The 20,242-nt window shown below is 47.0% G+C and overlaps 1 protein-coding gene across 1 annotated transcript; it reads right to left on the reverse strand.

Annotated features, from left to right (window-relative positions):
- Window positions 1–2,450: 2,450 nt before the first annotated feature.
- LOC144727455 (leucine-rich repeat transmembrane protein FLRT3-like) lies at window positions 2,451–13,366 on the reverse strand. Its single transcript, XM_078606305.1, has 2 exons — window positions 13,087–13,366; window positions 2,451–6,441 (listed from the first exon to the last, which is right to left on the reverse strand). The coding sequence occupies exon 2, from the start codon at window positions 6,387–6,389 to the stop codon at window positions 4,305–4,307; it is 2,085 nt and encodes a 694-aa protein (XP_078462431.1). The 5' UTR covers window positions 6,390–6,441; window positions 13,087–13,366; the 3' UTR covers window positions 2,451–4,304.
- Between the last annotated feature and the right edge of the window lie 6,876 nt (window positions 13,367–20,242).

Raw genomic sequence — 20,242 nt, forward strand, 5'->3', positions numbered from 1 at the left:
CGAAATGTGGTTTAACACCAACAAGAAAAAGTTCACTTAAAGTGGCATCGCGGTAGCAAAATACAATAATCCCATTGTGATTTTACGAATGTGCTTTTTTGTTGTTGTTCTCAGAAATACGTTTCGCTAATTTGAGGAATAAAATGGAACAAAAAGATGTGGCTGCACTGTTGGATTCGTGATTTATATAAAAAAAACAATTACAATAGAAAGATGCCAATGATGTTCAGACAAATAGGTTACTGTGGTAAAGCAGAGGTTAATGAATGAGCACATGGGGGTGTTTCTTCCTTCAAAGGACACAGAGGTCACGTATTAAACCCCGTCCTATTCAGAAAGACCATGACCTGGCATCATTCAATTGCAGAGATTTTTTTGTCGAATTATAAGAAGCTTATTGCTATTATAGATTTTCTTTTTCAAAGCAATAAATCTTCCAAAAAAGTGATTAATTATTCGCGACGTTCTGGTACTGACGATATTAAGGTAATATCATAAAATGAGGTGGAAGTTAGTTGAAAAGTGCTCAGTTTACACCCACACCATTAATCAGTTACATTTATGACATTTAATCACTTCAAAATAGGTGTAAAATGTGCACGGGACTTCCTGCTGTAAAATATGGGTTTCGTGAATATTGAATCAATAATCAGTTATATTTCCCATTTTCATGCAAACCAGATCGTGAGTTTCTAACGAGGGTATTATACGATTCTTGCTTTTGCCGAACGTTGAGCGTTGAAAAATATACGGCAGTAAATATTAAAGTTACAGCATTCTCATCGTACTACGTAGACTTTCATAACTCTGCTGAAGATCTAACAATGGTTATAAAAGCATTCGTGTTAAAAGTCTGAACAGCCTTTTGCCTTCATACTTTTCACTGGACACCCAAACCAATGTCTTTTATTATCACAAATATATTCCTATCCTTTCCATAAATACATTCATGTATCGTTATTGTGACTGTGAAGCCCACACTGCCGTCAAACAAGCGGGCATTACATCCATTATCAACTTTTTTTAAAAATGGCTGTGCATGAGACCACACAGGGCTTATTATCGTTGAGAAAAAAATCTCCACCTAATATTACAAAAGCACAAACCATTCTCTTAGCCGATGCGTCACTCATTCCTTATTCGCAATTTGGATCTCGTGGTGAAGAATCTCATCTCAGTTTAACTTTTAGGCTTTCGCAATCAATATTGTCCATAATGGAGGGTTTTTTTGTGTTAGATCGTGTAGATTTGAATGTGTCGTTAAACCCACCACCACCCGACGCAGCCAATCAGGAAAGTTTGTCAGGTAAACAATCAGTTCAGCACACGGGTGTGTTGGAGAGCAAACCCACAACAGGTACAATTGGAGTACGACATTTCACCGGTAATTACGAACAGGCTTCATCAGGTGACAGCCAGAATTGTGGAGAAATCCTCCTCTCTCGGTCTAAAATCGCATGTCGCTTGCCAGCTGATGCCTAAATATAACCCACAATATCGCCAACAATATCACCCACAATATCAACAAATTGGCAACTCGGCCCGTAGCCAGCGCCATGGCGACGTCGTTGGCGCCTTCAACGCCTTCCCCCTCGCGTATCCCCGCGTTAAACACGTCCCCGGGTATTGCGTGCCCTCTCGGTCTGCGTCCCACGTTGCTGCGCCACTATCCGCTAATTGGCGTCGCCATCCAACCTCACGCCACTACCCCTGAGATAGCGCCGCAAATGAGCTCTCGCACCCTCGGCTTGGCGTCTCGGCGAAATTAATGGTACAAAAAAATATAATAACCCCCATGCAAAAGTCTACATTTTTTAAAACATCACCCAAGTTTGAGTCACCGGTAACCTTGCTAGGTGTCTCTTTAGTGTGACGGACTGTTTCGAGGCAGGCGACAGAAGAGGCTGCGTCGGAGGAATTCCTCACCCGCATCGGGATCGTGAAAAAAAGTTAAAGTTGGCGAGCTTCCTTCCGTTGCGGCAAATTAGCTCAAGGCTCTCTGAGACCGTGCAGTCTCTAACTCCACTCCTTTGTGACCTTGACATATATTTATACACCGTGCGCTTAAGCCATGTCGTCCACACCTTGAGCGATCGGTTTTACGCAACTCGGTTGCACGCAACTGAATTGCTTATGCGGACGTCTCTGCGAACAGTTGCGACCGTTTGCGCAATCCTCTGTCTCTGCCTTGGAGCGTCCATCTGCTCGGCAATTTGCGGCGTTGCATTTCACCAACATTGCGAACTGCAACTGCGATCGGTTGTTTCCCGATCTTGAATACGCCGTTTAATATCCTCGCTGTGCCACTACTCGCTGAGGTGTCGACAGAGCGGTCGCAGGCCACGATTTAAAGTTGCGCGATTTGGATCACTCAGGAGTGAAGCCGGCTTCAGTCTGTGCAATTAGAGACCTTCCCCCGGCAGAAAAAAACTGAAAATGAAAACTGCAACTTTAATTAAAAACTTTATTACATTTTATACCTTAACACAGAAAAAAAACATATAATGTACACGCTTAGACTGCTCTGCTTTGGTGGTATAAGCTGTAGCAGAGAGCACGACAAGTTCCAACACTAGAATTAAGCCTGTGTTTGTGAAAAGCCATGGATGGCAGTGCAAGAGTTTGTTTTATATATAATATAGATGTAACGGCTCCAACGGTGTCCCACGTGACATTTATAAACACCGCTGGAGACATTTCACGTCATTGTCTACCATTTACAGAAATTTCCGGATATTTGTGGACAGGCAGCAGCATAATGCATCAGCATTGGATTGGGGATAATACATTGCAAGAAAGGCATCGCTTCCAAAAGACTCTTTAAGACAAAGAACAAAAAGCTACGATGAAGTCCATCGCTTTGCGGTTAAATTGATGGCGATAATTACTTTGAACCTATTTGAGATGGGGCTGCTTTGACAGTGGCAGCGAGATGATTAATGACATTCGTGGCAGCCTTGCCAAGTTGATGTGGAAAGGCTTTGAAAATCACCGAATATCATAGCGGTAATTTTGAGCCGTCAATCCGCCGCTGGGATGAAGGCCTCCCCACGCCATGTCAACCATGAAGGTTTTTGACCATACTTCATCACGCTGGTCAGCAGGGCTTGGTGAAGGGGTATGGTCGCCCTGGACCTGTTCAGATATCCCTCCGCCACAGACGTTATCCGTGGCTGAGACTCGAACTCGGGCTGCCAAATCATCGTGCGGTGCACTTACCCCACCGTTCCACCACTCCAACCAGATAAAATATCCGTTTGCCGGTCCTCACGTTGGCCACGGGCCGTGTGATAGTCACGGGGCCCAATCTGGCAGGCCCTTGCCCCTGCCGCAGAGCAAAACAGTCGAGATCGCAGTGCCCCATTCCAAATGGCACTTGCACACTCCGTCCTGCCTGGCCCCATACGGCGCCATTGTGTGACGAATACGCAGCGTGACCTCGAGACGAGGGCCGGAGCAGCAGCGTCGCCGCTCTTTCAAGCTGCGCGGCAGCAGAGAGCCACCAAGCGTGATTAACGCATTACAGTACTATTCACAGGGAACACAACTACGGGCGGAAGGCGTGTTAAAATGACTCTGACGGCGTCTATATGTGCGTTCGTAAAAAATATTATTTAAATAATCTTTCCCAAGCAGGCCCCTTGCCGCGCTTCACGCTTCCGTTTGACTGGGCGTCGTTCGCCGGCGGTGGTTGCGTAGATTCACGTCGTCTTCGGCAGCCGCTCGCGGTGCTCAAGGAACATCCTGGCCGGTGAAACGTCGTCGTGTCTGAGGCATGTTCCTTTGACTTCTGACGCAAGCGTTCTGCGAATGAATACCTTACTTTTTGTACATTTCACTCATCAACATCATATTGCTTTTTAAAAACTACATCACTGCAGTTATTAAAAAATATACGAAGGTGTTCGTAAGCGACTTGTCCGAATGCGTCTGAACAACTGTCTGTGAGCAGAATGTATTACACATGCCAGTGTAATGTCGTGTAACCCCGGTATTACATTACGTACGCCGCCATGACATACCAGCCGGAATAAGAGGAAATGCTAATGGAATTGTCCGCATACAATACAATCGCTGCAAGGCCATTGTTCACCGTACTTGTGACGAGCGAGTGTCCAAAGTGCACATCACACTCCAGAAAAAAAAACAATGAGCTCATTGCAGAAGAAACATTTACGTTATGGGATTTTCTTCTGGCACATTTTAAAGGGTCCCTTGATTGACATCCAGCCGATGCCACTCCGCAGCTGCCACCGTCCATCAACCTGCGGTTCCGTCACGGCAGCCGGCTAGCGGCAATGGGCCTACGTCTGCGAGTGGTCCGAGTCGGGCACCCCGCTATCTCGCCGGCCCCTGTGCACCTCACTGCCGGCGTTCTGGTGATATTTGTAAACCAGGCCGCTGCCACATCCGCCGCCGCCTCCGCCACCTCCGCCCCCCCCACCGATCCCGGCGCCGTGGCGCTGCGGGAACACCGTCTGTATCGTGAACTCGTCCCGCGCCGGGTGCGCGCCGTTCAGCGGCACCACCTGGAAGGACGAGCCGTCTCCGCTCTCCAGCATGGACATGTCCTTCTTCTTGGTGGAGCCGTCCACGTAGTCGCAGGCCTCGCGCCGCCGCCGCCCCACGCCGCCGCTGCCGCCCGTGCCGCCGGCCAGGCGGCGCCAGCAGCGCCCCCTGAGCGCGTAGGCGACGGCCGCGGTGAGGCACGCGGCCGCCGCGACTGCGGCGACGGCGCCGCCGATCGCCCCGGCGCCGCCTCCCACGCCGCCCGCTCCGCTCGCCCGCCCGTCCCCCCGCTCGCGGTTCGTCGGCGCCGACGAGTTGAAGTCGGACGGGCTCGGCGTCCTCGCCTCGGCACACGCGTGCAGGTCGGCGAGGCGGCGGTCGTCGCCCGGGTCCGCGACGACGGCGCACACCCTGTAGGTGCCGCCGGGCTGCAGGCGCAGGATCCGGTGGCCGCCGCCGCCGCCCCCGTCGCCGGCCACGATCACCTTGTCGGCGTCTCCCGCGCCGCCGCCTCCGGCCGCCGCGCTCTGCCCGAGTCGGGCCCAGTGGAGCTTGAGGACCTTGACGCCGGGCGGCGCCCGCCAGCTCACGCGCAGGCTGCTGTCGGTGACGTCCGACAACCGCACCTCCAGGTCGCTCTCGGAGGCCGCCGCGGGAACGCCATGCTTGGGGGCGCCGGCGCGGGGGGGTTGGGTCCGCGGGCCCGGCCTCGCCGTGGTCCGCGCGTCGCGATCGGCGGGCCGCGCCTGCGTCGACGTCGCCGCCGCTCTCGCGCGCCCCGCGCCGTCCCCGGAGGCGCGGCAGTCGAGCGCCAGCCCCTCCAGGGGCGTTCCGCGAGCCGTCTCGGGCGCCTGGCACACCATGCCCCGCACCATGGTGACGGACGAGCGCCGCTTCATCCAGTCCTGCAGCCAGAGCAGCGCGCAGGTGCAGCGCCAGGGGTTGTTGCGCACCGACAGCTGCGCCAGCTGGCTCAGGTCGTCGAAGACGCCCTGCGGCAGGACGCCCAGGCTGTTGCCGGACAGGTCGAGGCGGGCGAGCTGCCGCAGGCCCGCGAGCGCGCCGGCGGGGATCCTGGAGATGCGGTTGTCCTGCAGGTAGAGCCGCTCCAGCCGCGCCCCCGGCAGGTCGGCCGGCACGGCGGCGAACGCGTTGCGGGCGAGGGACAGCTCGGCGAGGCCGTCGAGGTCTCGGAAGGCCCGCTCCGCGACGCTCTTCTCGCTCAGCTGGTTCCCCTCCAGGAAGAGCCTCTTGAGGCTCCCGAGCCCGCCCAGCGCCTGCTCCGAGATGGCGCCGATGCGGTTGTCGTCGAGCCGCAGCTCCTCGAGGCCGCGGGGCAGGCCGACGGGCACGGCGCTCAGGAGGTTTCGGGACAGGAAGAGGACCTTGAGGGCCGCGGCGCCCGCGAAGGCCCCGCGCTCCACGCCCACCGAGGTGACGACGTTGTCGTCCAGGTGCAGCCTTTCGAGGGCGGCGAGGCGGGCGAGCGCCGCGCGCGGCACCACGCGCACGCGGTTCTCCTGCAGGTGCAGCTCGCGCACGCCCGGCGGCAGGTTGGTGGGGAACTCCTCCAGCCGGTTGCCGTACAGGTAGACCGTGTCCACGTCGCGCAGGTGCGTCAGCTCGGACGGGATGCCCGCGTCGTTGATGAGGTTGTTCTGCAGGAAGAGGGTGGTGGCCTCCCGGGGGATGCCGCCCGGCACCGACGTCAGCGCCCGGTCGTTGCAGTACACGAAGGTGCCATCGCAGCGGCACGGGGTGGGGCAGTCGGGGGCCGGGGCGGGCGGCGTCGCCAGCGCCAGCGCCGCCACCATCGCCACCGCTGCCGCCAAGCGGACGACGGGCGGGGAGGCCGCTGCTCCGCGCGTGGAAGTCGCCATGGCGCGCGTTTTTTTTCTGTTTACAAAAATCCAACCTCGGCAGCGTCGGCGGCTGTAAGAAGGAGAAAATGGCAATCTGTCAAGGGGGCGCGGTGGCGCCCTTGTAAAGCAGAAATTGGTTTCTGTACGGTGCGAGTTAAAATGTCGAGTGATTTTAATCTCTTAACCCGCTGGTATTTTCTTTATATATATATACTGGCTTTAATGCATTGTATCGCAAGTAAATGTTTAATGTTTCATCTTTTCTGTAAAAAAAATTACATGTTATGTACCTTTAATAAAATAAAGGGCACCAGCTGAAAACCGATGGAGGCAAATGTTAAGACGACGTGTGACTTCGTCAGTGCTGGTAACGTAATCAGACTGTGTTCCAAAAATGTGCCAACGTCAACTTTCGCTTAAATGTAAGCAGTAATATTTTCATCATAGGAATTAAAATAATAATATTGCAGCCCTTTGCAGTGTCGGTCATGGGGGTTGTTTGACCATACTTCACCATGCTGGTCAGTGTGGTTTATTGAGCGGGGGGGGTGGTGAGGACTATCTCAGACATCCATTACTAATGTTAGCAGTGGCCGAGAATCTAATCAGATGGCGTAATGGATAGCGCATTGTGCTATCCACTACGCAAATACAACAAAATTGTGAGACGGTATAACAAAAACATCATCCCAAAATAATTATGTTCTTTGCCGTGCAGCAATCAGCAAATACACTCACGCAGCTGTTTGTTTGTAATGCTGCATTGTCTACAATAATGAATTTCACGTGACGTATGAATAAGTAAAACTTAAAAAAGGTGCTCTTACAATGTGCCATATGAACGTCTACACGTACGCTAACCTTTTGGCGGATTGCAAATACAAATACGAGCCTTTGTTTCGAGAGTTCAATCGTGATGTTGAAATTTCTCCGCATGGCAAAAAAAATTCGAATCCGCTCTGTATTGTATTCCACCACATGAAGCCATTTCAAAGCGCTCGAAGCAAATCAAAAAGGCCCACGTATATCAATATTAGTTGCTCGTATTTTATCTTAGAATGTCCAAGTAGCAGTAAATGACACTGCTGTAAAACTGCACGGCTGTTTTTTTTCCACCAGAACAAAGCTGACCAGTGATTAGACTACTAGGCAGCGATAGTCTGTCATATCAAACATCTGTTTTTCAGTTAGCTTAGCGGCTAACATTTAAATGTACATTTGTCAAAATTGTAAACAAGCCTTAATTACAAAGTTGTTATTTTTGATGAGGATTGCATTGTAGACAAGAGCAAGCGCTCACACATTGCATCGTAGCCTTTACGTTACTGTAGGTTTTAGTAATACCTTGTAAACAACGCAACAGTAATGGCAATAACTGATGGGAACATACGTGTTGGTGGTGAAACACATCCAAGGAGTGAGTTAGCAAATAAAATCAAAACTTACACGCACAAGTGAAGAAGTCAAACGAATGTTGTCACGTGTGAATTCAAATAAACCCAACGAACCAGCACTGCCTTTAGCAATGGCTTTAAACAGATAATGTATACAACTCTTTGGTTCTTTCGGTAAAGTCACGTAGGTATAAAATAAAATAAAAAAATAAAATGATTCATTTTATTTTATAAAATAAAATGATTCAATTTATTTTATACCTACAGTCACGAAAGCTTCAAATCAATAATGTATAATGTTTACACAAATAATATAATATTCCAGGGCCCCTGCCAAAGTGGAATAATGGCTGTAACGCCGGACTTGCAACCTCGAGGTCGCCAGTTCGATTCATCCTCCAGGCGCGTCACTTGGCAAGTTGTATTCCATCAGCCCCGGTCCACACAGCAGGATAAATGGGTACACCACCGTGAGTCGATCGGCAGGCCGCGTGTGATGGTCTAAAGTCTCGGTACTCCGACCTCTTTCCAGCGTGGAAGAGTAGGCCGATAATATTCTCTAAAGAGGCTTTCTACAGCTCCTGCTAGCGGAGGCCCTTCTGCCATCAGTGGCAGACATTGCAATCCACCACGCGACGTTCTTAATACGCTGTGCTATTAACCCGACAATTTGACTTTGATTGCTAGCGATGGACAATGATATCTGAACCAGTGTTCTCACTCTCCTCTCTTCACCAACCTGCACTGACCAATCATGGCACGGGGATGCTTTTGTCCGTAAGTGGATTGACAAAATGGTTGTTAATCATCACGACTATTATTACAATTTGAGCTATTGGTCCTTTTTTCTATCAGATAGAGTAAGTAGAGTAGCAACAATTTGTATTTAACTTATAGTTGGAGAAAACATCTTATTGGTAGCTGAGCCTTGAACAGTTTTCTCTTAGCAGACATTGCTCAACGGACGCTGAAAACGTACACGTCAGTGATACAACAAACATTATCGCTTGAGCCGATGTGATGTTTCAAGTCCGTGCGTGCGATGCAAAAATAAGTTTCAAAGGTTTACGGCAATAGAGGAATGGAGACTTTAACCTTTTGATTTTAGTTTTTTTTGTTTAATCCAGGCAGTTTCCCACCGCTTGAAAGCCCGATGTTTTGACAGAAATGCTCTGGATGCTGAAGAGAGCTTTACGTGGGCTTGTTTTCTACTCCCTGAAAACCCCCTTCAGACAGCTTCGGCCACCGTGGCGGTCTCCGCTTTCTTTTGTGCCGCCGTCTTTGCTACCTACAGCCGTGGTGGCAGCACCGCGCATAAAAGGCCGCGATTCTTACTCGGCAAGTTCCTCCTCGTTGTCGTGGATTTATCTCTCGCCGGGGCCGCTTCTGCCTGGTGTACAATAAGCCCTTCACGGGATCAGAATGAGGACGGTGCCGACAGAGGACCGCTGTTTGCCAACTGACTGAGAAAGCGGCTGAGTGAAAAAAAATAGAAAAAAAACCTAACTAGGATTGGATTTACGGGTCAATTTTTTGTTTCGCTTTCAGACTCTGGAATAATTTTAATCAAACTGGAAAATCCTGTCACCCTCCGAAAATGTGAAAGTGTTTTTCGTTGCTGTTGTTGTTGTTATGAAGTGACGTCTCTACACAGGGATGATAGTGATTATTATTATTTACAAAGTAAACTAAAACTATATTTGAAATGATTGGATTGGAACTTTGCGTGGAAAGTTTGACATGTCGGTATGTTTTCAGTCTTTGTAAACAATTGACCGTTTTTGTCAATCGTAAAATAAAATAAGTTCGTCAGAAACTGCATTAATACTCTACACATGCAGCGTTGAACGTTTGAATAAATAACATTTCCAATCATTACAGTCACTGGAGTCGTTTTCCAAAATCAGTCAATAGTTTGCAACACGGGGATTTTTTTTCATGGTGTTTAAGAAAAAAATAACATTTGAATATTTTTTGTTGTGGTTCCCTCTCTGCAGGCGGGAAGATAAATTAGCCCAGCAAATTGAAAAGGACACTTTTAAATCTCTTAATTGGGAAAAGATCAGTTCCTTCTATCTCGCACAGCGGGAGTTGGGGGGGGTGGGATTTTGCTCGCACAAGACCACGGCGCAGTTTAAAGGACACGCTGCCACTTGCAGAAAGCGAAACTCGTTCACAGCATGGGGCATTCAGCCACAATTAGAGAGATATATGAAGAAAAAAAGAAGAAACAATCCGACAAGGCTATGACCAGATCAAGTTAATTGCTGCGAAAACTAAACTAAACTTCACCCAATAAACGAAATAAATAAATTAGTGGGTAAAACAGAGGTCACTATTTTGAGATGCCCGGTGGGAAAGATGCACCAGTTGATTTCTCAGGAGGGTCCTTCTTGCATACCTCAGTACCCCTTTCTTTTTTTCTCTCATCCGAAACTTCAGGGGGCAGAGGCGTTGTGCACAGCGTGCCGCCAGCTTCCGATGTGTTTTCTTTACTCCGCTGTCTTTTTGCTTTCTGACAGCAGCAATGCCTCTAGCTCATCAACAGGACCCCCGGTGGGGGGGGGGGGGCATGGGCGGTGGGGGTCGTGCTACGATAGTGGCGGGTGTACGGGTGGGACTGGGGGTCGGAGGTCGGGCTCCTGTGCCGGGCCGGACCGGCCGGCTCGGACAGGATCAGAGGTGGTTCTGCTCGTCAGCCGGAACCTGCGGCAGGCCCAAGGTGTTTTTTTTTCCGAGCGTGGCGTGGTGTTGACACAGCTGAGTTGCGGCGTCTCATCTCGCGGTGTTGTTTCAGCCTTGGATTTAGTTCTGGCCCCTTCGGCTAAATGCGGAGGGAGGCTGGAGGGGGTGGGTTGGGTGGTCAAATGAGAGTAGCGAGAGACGGTAGGGGGTCAGTTTAGGAGAAGAGGACGGACAACAGGAAGGTGTGAGAAAGTTGTTACAACTGGGATCTACATTTTCCGCCTTCCACGAGACCCTGAGTTATCTGCCTTCTTTAATCTCTTGCCCACATTTGCTTTCCTTATCCCCTGTGGGGAGGGGGACGTGGACGCTTCTTCTTGTGTGGTGAACTCCTACGGATGCTTGGGAAGTGATGGGACTCGGGATTGTAAACTGTTGACTTTAAACTAAGACCTGAAACGCTGAACGCAATGAGGAACAAAAAATGTAAACGTGTTCCAAAAAGATACACACGTCTATACGACCATACCACAAGCTAATAAACCAGATGATGTTTATGCTCAATGTATCCCCAGCTTAGTACGCAGTAATATAGAGAAATACACACGACGCTTGGCAGGAAATAACACAATCACATAATGAGCATTTGTTAAACGAACAGTGTTTGTAATTGTGCAATCATTAGCAATTCTCACGCTGGGTGGAAATAGGTCACTTTTTTCAGTGTTAACAAATGTAATTAGCATGTGATTTTATGTTAATTACTGATAGTTTATTTCCTACGATTCTGTTATTTCCCCCCAAAAATATTACGTATACTTGAGAGGGGTTCATTTTTTATTAATGTAAAATAATACATAATCTGTACATAATGAAGCATTTAGCAATGGCTGTTTGCTCTAAAGTACAGGCATGGAAAAACGAAGATGCGACTCGGTTCTATGGATATGGAAACAATTTGTCCGGCTCAGATATATTTAGCCGAGCGCTGCTACACGCTCTGTGTGTCCTTAACGCGGCGACAGCTTTGACCAGACGTTACAACGGAATGCTTGCGACGGATCCATTGAAAATCCGAGTCCACCCTCGTGTAGCATCCCTCACACTCGACAATGTTGGCGCTTGACCGCTGAGTTGCCTCGATTTATTATTTAAAATGTATCGTCGCAATTCACTTGACATTTTGACACATTTTTAATAATGAACAATGCAGTTGAATTGAAAGAACAGGATGGATGCTTTCCCCGTATCCCGTGCGTTCTTGTTTCACCAATGCGGCATCTTTATTGCAGCAGCAGCAGCAGCCTTTAAGCTGAATTATCTAATTTAAGCACATTTAATAACCACAAACACATGCGTTTGTAATTTATTTTACAATTAATGTCCATCTTCATTTAGTTTACTGGTACCCTTTTTAGCTTTACATTAAAGTAAATACGTTCACTTTTACCAGAATTTTTTTTTTATGTGGGCTTCTTCAATGCTGTCTTTATATTACCAGAACCCATGAAAATACTGTGAAGCAGCATGAAGGTCAAACTTCAGAAAAGTTACAAAAACTCAACACGTGCCTTATTAACATTAGCCGATAAGTAAACACATGCAATGTAGATCATCGGCAAAGTTTCCCGCTATGGCCCTTTAATCATTTCACAGCAGAGTTTACGTTTGTTTTTGTGCTTGTGCATAATTCGCATGAGCAGCATCACGATGTTTGTTTTCATGAAACCGCTCGAAACTCGATGGATTCCACAAACTCGCAAAGCGAGCCACCTTCGGGGTCTGCGCAATGAATCGACAGCAAAATAAAATTCACAGAATGATTGCATTCGTCAGCCCAGCTAGAATTTCCCTGAAATTCTCTCTATTTAGCAACCGTTAATTGAACTTGACAGCTTAAGATTACTAATTATCCCTCTTGGTCGTACAAATGTTGACCTAAAGCATACTTTAGAAACACACTCAGCCTATCACTATCATTTTGTTCAAGGCAGAGCACGACACCCAGCGCTGTACGTTCCTCAACAATTACGCAGTGATTGCTTTGACTTTCCGAATCAAATAATTGTCATTCAACCCCACCAGGTTGCCGACTGCTCGACGACTTCGCCGACGTCAAAACAAGTTTGAAAGCTTCTCCACACCTTTAGCAGCTGCCCCAATAAACGCGTCCATTGGAAGGTTGTTTTTTGTTGTACACTGCGCGCTTCAATGCAAATGTACGAAATAAAATTGAACACCACCAACAACAGCAATACAAAAGTAGGTGGTTTTAAAACGGACACCAATGTTGTTGTTGCTCTCGTTTGTTTATCAAAGGAACTGTTCACAGCCTGGTCGTCTGCATGAATGTGTGTTCAGCACAACACGGTGGTGTGAAATAAAAACCCACAACTTGCACGATATCGCATCGACATATGCGCAGACGCGCTAACACGGGACTCGGCAGGAGCACTGCCCTAGCGAGAGGAGGGAACGCACGCATAACGTACGACGTTTCGGGCAATGACCCTTCTTCACAAGCAGAGAAATCGAAAAGAGCCGCAAAAAAAAGAGGGTCAACTCATCAAAAGTGCCCGCTCACAACAATAAACAACGACGGCAAGGAAACACTCGCAACAACATCATCAACTTACTTATATCGTGAGCGCGCCGTGAAGCTCCCTTGCACCTCCGAAGTGAGCGCCGATCTCCCCGACACGCCGGTGGGAAGGGGGGCTGGCTTTTAGGGGGGGGGGGGGGGTACTGCAGGGCTGCTGACGGTGACTCGGCGGGCGGGGTGCACCAAGGGGAGTCTCGGCCGTCAAGAAACTCCCCGCTCCTCGCGACTACTCAAGCCAGCGGAGAGCAACACGCGCTTCTCTCCCCTTCTCCGAGGAGGTCGCGTCTCACGCTCTCTCCTGCCAACCACTGGGACCAGCGCGGCCGCTTGCACGGCTCCCCGTGTGGCGCGCGCCCCCCCCCACCCCCTCGGCGTCCTCAGCGCCGCCCACCGGCCAATGGGAGCACGCGGGGCTGGGTGTAGGGGGGGGGCACGGTCTGGACCGGCCGATAGGTCCGGGGCCAATTGGGAGGTCCAGGGGCTATTGTCTGCGGAGAGCAGCAAGAGCGGGCAGCGGTGACGCCTCCTAACCCCCCACCACCACCCGACCACCACCCCCCAGCACAAGCCGCCCCCTAACCCCCACCACCCCCACCACCACCACCCCCCAGCACAAACCTTCTTCCCAAAGGCAAGGAAGGCGGAATTCCACTGCCTAAAAGCCGAGCCGTTCCGATGTGACACTGGCTTGCCCCCCACTGACAAATAAGGGCATTTATGGAGTCTTGCCCCCCCCCACCCCCTCTCCAGAAAGAACGTGCCAACACTCATTAGGAAGGACATTTGGCGATTCCTTTTTTGAGTTAATGTATGGCGACTGTGAAATGCCACGTTATAGAGGTATAACGTATAATTTCACATCTATATATAAAATTACCAACAAAAAAAATTAACGCTTACACGCTTGCAGGACTGTTTGCCAAAATATACAGAGTGCTATATTAATGTTGAAATGGTCTTAAATAATTAAACTAAAGCGCTTGTGTTGAAGCCGAAGTAAGGTTGATGTATCCTGTCACAAATGTGTTACTGAAGTGAAACAAAATACACAGAACTGTATTCACGTGAACGTGTGTGCATATGAGCGGAGCTGTGGTGTGATGGTCTTAGTGCTACTCCCTGTTTAAATAGGTGCCGTGAGTTTGATTCCTGGCCATGGCCAATATTAGTGATTCATGGGATCCGAAACAGCCCCACCAACCTAGACTGAACCAGCATGGTGCAGCATGGTGGTTAAACGAGCCCAGACACCGACAAACATGGCGTGGAGATACATTCATCAAGCAGTAGATTGGCAAAGGAGACATACATTCAATTTGCAGCAGAACGTCAAAACTCCACGCTCCAATATTCCACGAACTAGGGGCTCCGTCGATTTTGGAATTACTCGCGGTTCGCGACTCCTTCCGCTAATCTGTGGGGCCATTAATTATGGAATCCACAAACATCGCAGATTTCTGTATCTCCCCTGGGAGTGGCTGATTCCTCCCGTAATCCGCAGTGCAAGCCGTCTGCGCGCAATATTCTTTGTGGATTACAGAACTCTTACCTCCACGGTGTGCCACAGATTAGAAAATCCCCGTTGATATGGTCCCCCCATATCAACGCGGATTATTGGAGTTGTGTTGTATATAATTACGTAGTATATATGTGTGTGTGTGTATGAAATTACATCCTAATCAGACCCAGAAGATCAAAACTGGTCAAGAGTTTGCACACTGAAACTAAAAGCAGCTTCATAATGTGTACAGTGAAATCAAATAGGCTGATGGGATAAAATATTTGCGTTATTATATTTAGCCACATAATGGAACATTCTACGTCGGCGGCTTTCATTGCACCAACTTTGATTTGAAGCTTTCGTGACTGCAGGAATTCATACTCTTTGGTTCTTTCGGTAAAGTCACGTGGGTAGAAAGAAAAAATAAATCACGACGTTCTGGGCGCAACACCCGAAACGTCGTGATTTATTTTTCTTTTCTTTTATACCTACGTGACTTTACCGAAAGAACCAAAGAGTGTGCATCAACTTTCCTTCTTAATATCGAGGCTCAGCCTATTTTTGCCCCGAATAATTCCACTGAGCAGTGCCCTTCTCAACACAATGGGTGTTCCACTCACCTGCATACGATGTTTGACCACGACTTAAAAGGCTGACTCTGCTTCGACAGACGGCGTGATGAGTCGCCCATGTGAAGACGTTCGTGGGCGCAATATGCTGTGCGTGCAGCTACACTGACAGGGAGGGCTGGGTGTAGTAGGAAGGGGAGATGGTTGGGGCCCTGATTGTTCTGGTGGTAATTAATCTTCAACTATCAGATGGGCCGTCTCTGTTCAAGGATTTTTTTGTGTAAAAAAGCATTGAAGCAAATCCAAAGAGAGATTATCCAAACACAAAGCTGAAATCAGCATTAGAACTGTTCCTTTGTAATATTCAATTTATACACGACGTATACAAAAGGAGGTCAACACGTTTTGAGACTATGGCAAAGCGTTAAGAGTGCGCGTATCGGCCCGTATCTCTCTATTTTTTCAGTCGAGTAGCTCCCAACACCCGTGAATTTATGCGATTAAACTATAATTACAAGTAATGGGACTTCAAAGTAATCAAACCGTTACGTTAGTATGACCTTTTTTTTAGTGTCTCGCTGTATAATTATGAGAGAGAAAAAAATCATTACACTCTTTGGGACACGTAAAAAAACGATTTGCTGGCGAGATTTTTAAAGCCTCCATTCGGCATGTCAGAGACAGAGAGAGAGCAAGTGAATGTGTCACCTCAAGGTCAAAATTGCTGATTGCTGATGAAGGATGTCCCCTGCTGTTTGCTTAAGTGTCCTTAAGGGAAAAGTCCCGGCCGTGATATTTGTGTGTGACTTTTGGATGAGGTGAGTTGGTGCAAATCTTCCCTGGGCAAACACAATGTCAGCTTAGAGTGGGAGAAATAAATACTCGCTATCTTGTCTGTCACTTCCAGTTCAGTGTATTTACTGGGCCACTTTTAAACTGCCACCAGACAGGCGAAGATGACAATAATTAACAGGGAATGTATTCAGAATTAAGCAGGTGCAGATTGCAGGACGAATGCATTTCTTCCTTTGTGCATAACACATCTGCTCAGTCGCGTAGGCTAGAACCCAGACTTGAGACCAAGGCTCTACCAGGCCTCTGCAGTCTATGAGAACATCTGCCTTTTAAACTCAGTTCAAAAGTAATACTCGCACTTACACTTTTGCATTACGCTTGACGTGGAAATTATCTCCTCAGTTCTCGCAAAAAAAATGCTTGCAAGGAATGTGCAGCACTCCACATCAAAAGTGGAAACTTTTTTTTTCAAAAGTTCATTGTAATGGGATTCATTACATTTTAATTTCTAAATGTACCATTATTACGTATGGTAATTGACAACCAGATGATAATTAATTCAACTCGGTTAAAAAAAGCTTCTTAATAGAAAGCACATGTGAGCAAAGATATAGTAAATGCTTACATATCATGTAGGAGAAAATCAATCAATCAGCCAATCAGTCATTCAGTCGGTGTGCTCCCATGGCCCAGCAGGCCTTGGCTCGGTTGGCGCAGTTTATTTTGCCAACTGAGCTCCAAGTGCGGCTGTAACTGCCCCCATTAGCTCTGCTGAAAGGGCAGCTTAGCCCAGGGGATGAGTATTCTCAGCCTACCCGCTTTAACCACATTTGTGGAATGTGGCCAACGCATAATGTACAATCTGAGAAGCAGAAGTGCATCGTTTCAGCCAGCAGCTATGTATAATATATTGCATTTCAGTCAACCTTCTAGGCAAATTGATGCATTTACATTTTGCCGCCTTTACACGTTAGCAGGCTTCAGAATAACAATAGTAATGTACCGAGGGACAGAATGACAATTTAGATGTTTATTAGTTGATGTTATTGTTTGCTTGCACAGCTAATTGGTTTTCTGCAAATGGCCACATAAAAGATTAGACGTGAGACATATTAACATGATGCCCTTTTCATATTACGATATATGAACCCCATTTGCATTGTCACTTGTACAATTTGAAATATTTGGCCAAATGGATAACATCCTTTCCCTGGACCAATTATGTATTTTCTACAGATTATTTATGTTTTAAATCGGTAGAAATACATTTCTACCTACGTGACTTTACCGAAAGAACCTGCAGTCACGAAAGCTTCAAATCAAGATGAAAGCTTCAAATCAAGATGTAAAGTAGGCTGCTGGGGAAAATTTCTAATCTATTCTCCTGTTTTCTAAATTTATTTATGGTAGCCATGGTTCCATGTTTGCATACATTTTTTCGTTTTTGATTAACTTCTGTGAAATACTGTAATTAAATTAATTGGCACAAGTCTGGATAATTAATATATAATTTTGTGAATAAAATTAGTTTAGAAGATGTTATGAATGTGTTGGAACCTTTTGTTCTGGCTGAATGTCTTCTGCGTGTGATATTTTATCCATCACCAACCCGCACTGACCAGCATGGTGAAGTATAGTCAAATACTCCCCTTGTGCCACAAGGTGTGGGGAGGCCCTCATCTAACAGTGGATTAAGAAAAGGGCTGCACTTGTACATGTAATAACATTTAATACCCACGCGTTTAAGATACATTTATGTACTCTTAGTTCTTTCGGTAAAGTCACGTGACTTTACCGAAAGAACTAAGAGTATGAATCCTTGCAGTCACGAAAGCTTCAAATCTAGAATTAATACATTTATGTACCGAATTTTAGAAGGAACATAACATCATATATGTTTTCTACTCTAAAACATTAAAATATTATTCCAATAACACATTCTCAAATGTAACACGTTCCTCAAGTGAAAGACACAAAGGCGGGATTATCAGACATTGCACCCCATATTCCGATTAGCCTGGGAATCTGCCCTGGTGTATAATGGATCGCGCTCAAGCATTGCAATGTGTAAGATCACCAGTTGAACTCAATCCTCCCGCCGTGACAGTTGAAACAATGGGGACAAGTTTCTTAAATCTTTTCCCTGCCTCTGCCCACCAAGCATGAAAAATAGGTACACCGCCATCGATCGGCTGGGTCACAGTGTGGCGAGGCAAAGTGTGGGAACATGCCCACTTCTTCCAAGATGTCTGGCCAGAATGAAAGAGTAGGCCAAATGACGTCTAAGAGGGGTTATCGTGAGCTCCGTCTAGTGAAGGCCCTTCTGCCAGCATTGGCATTCACAAGTAATTACAGGGCTGCACCTGTACCTTGTTACAAATTAGGGGTTACCTCCTGCTGCGTGTGTGGCCCAAGCCTGTTAAATCCAAAGTATACCGCCGTGCCGCTTCCAGCGAGAGCCACGAGGGATCGTTGCGTCATTCCTCGTGAGTGATATGCTACGAAGATAAACTTACCACAAGATGCGTCTCATATTGTTTAGGACATTATTATATAGCAAATGTTTTGAACGTTATTGTTTTCTACGTCGGGGTTATGTCCTGAATTACGATTTATTTGGTGATATAAAAATAAGGATGGAGTGGTGGTGCAACGGTTGGCTCATTGTGCTGTAAATTCTAGACGTGAGTTTGATTTCTGCCCATGGCTCACATCAGTAGCGAGTGATATTTAATCGGATCCAGCCTTTCCACATTCACCAACCCGAAGTGACCAGCGTGGGGAAGTATGGTCAAACAACGACCACAACTGGCAGTGCATGGGCCTACCGTCTTCCAGCAGTGGGTAAACAACGACTGTGTTGTGGCCAGGGACCCAAACTAATCCCAACACTGATCCTGCATCCGAGGTGGGAGTGGCTTAACTGATCCAACAGTCGCTTACTCATCCAGCAATAGAGCCACAATTCATATAAATATTCCGTCTACATTGCAAAGCAATTTTTCATTTCCTGGTTAAGCTTGGGAAACGTATTTGTAAAGCAATTAGTTCATCGTATAGCTCGCTCTTTGGTTTGGAACATATCTTGGAAGGCACTTGAACAAACTTAACTCACATTTTTGATACACGCTCCACAAAGCTGTGAGCATTTAGCAAGAAAAAAATGTACCGTTATTATAAGTTATTTATTCTGTAAAGCCACATTTTTCAAATAATTTAATGAGAAGCAAAAGTTCAGACAAACATATTTTAACGGCGAAAAATGCATTTAAATTGGTAAAAATAAATCTCAAATCAATTATCTGACTTTTTGAAAATGCATTTCATATGTTCTCATGTTAAGCACGTTCAATTGTTTCGTTCTTTCATGACGTGCTATCGAACCGCAAATATCGAGGCTCTAAAACCGCTGCAAGTTAAAAATTATTCATATTTATGCCCCAGCAACAGGCCATAAAGATGTGGATATAAGTCACATACATGAAGCAATTTACAAACTTCTGAGTGCAATCCACACCTTCACAGAACAATGGAATGAGAGAGAAAACAAACCCTTTATTAAGAGTTTGCAGCTAATTGGTTGGGCACTGGGACAGTGTCCCGGATAGTTTAAGGACCAATGATGAGATTTGAAATTGTTATTTTAATTGTTCTTTTAAATAGTATCTATGTTGTTTGACTCTTAACTGTGATTCTTAAATATGATATTGTCAGTTTTAATGTTGGGTAAGAGACACTTAGTCTGTGATCTCCAAACACCTGCATGAACAGTGGGGTAAGTGTTGCCCAATCCTGGCCAGCTGACCCATGAACTTAGTAAACTACACTAAAGAATAGTGACCACTTTTTCAAAAAATGTATTTAGAAACGGAGGAGCTCATATGTCACGTTAGAAGATAAAGTGACCTGAGATTCCGATAGTCAAACTCCAGATTGTCAGACATCTTTGAACAGCATAAAATTCCAACCTGGGCAGTGACCACACACTAAAGCGATGCAAGTTACGCAACGCCGTTAGCGAAGAGAGGACAAAGCTGATTGCAGGCAGAACAGGGCGGTTAAGATCAAAACACGAGGTCAGCTGGTAGGAGAATGTTGCCATAATGCAGTTTTTCGGGTTAGATTGTGTAAATATGTAAAAGTGTCGTTACACCCGCCATCACCCGACACAGCCAACGAGTAAGGGTTGTCACGTAAACAGAACGTGGCCAATTCGTCACTAGTACAGCACACCGGTGTGTTGGAGATCCAAGCCACAACATTTACCATCTGAGTACGACGTTTCGCCAGTGATTACAACCAGCTTCATCAGGCGACAGCCAGAT

Source organism: Lampetra planeri, chromosome 25 (assembly GCF_965212315.1).
Source record: "Lampetra planeri chromosome 25, kcLamPlan1.2.h2, whole genome shotgun sequence".
In the NCBI taxonomy this organism is placed as follows: domain Eukaryota; kingdom Metazoa; phylum Chordata; class Hyperoartia; order Petromyzontiformes; family Petromyzontidae; genus Lampetra; species Lampetra planeri.

What these genes read in the sequence shown, in the direction of transcription:
- LOC144727455 (XM_078606305.1), bottom strand. Translation starts at nt 6,389, where the DNA reads ATGGCGACTTCCACGCGCGGAGCAGCGGCCTCCCCGCCCGTCGTCCGC.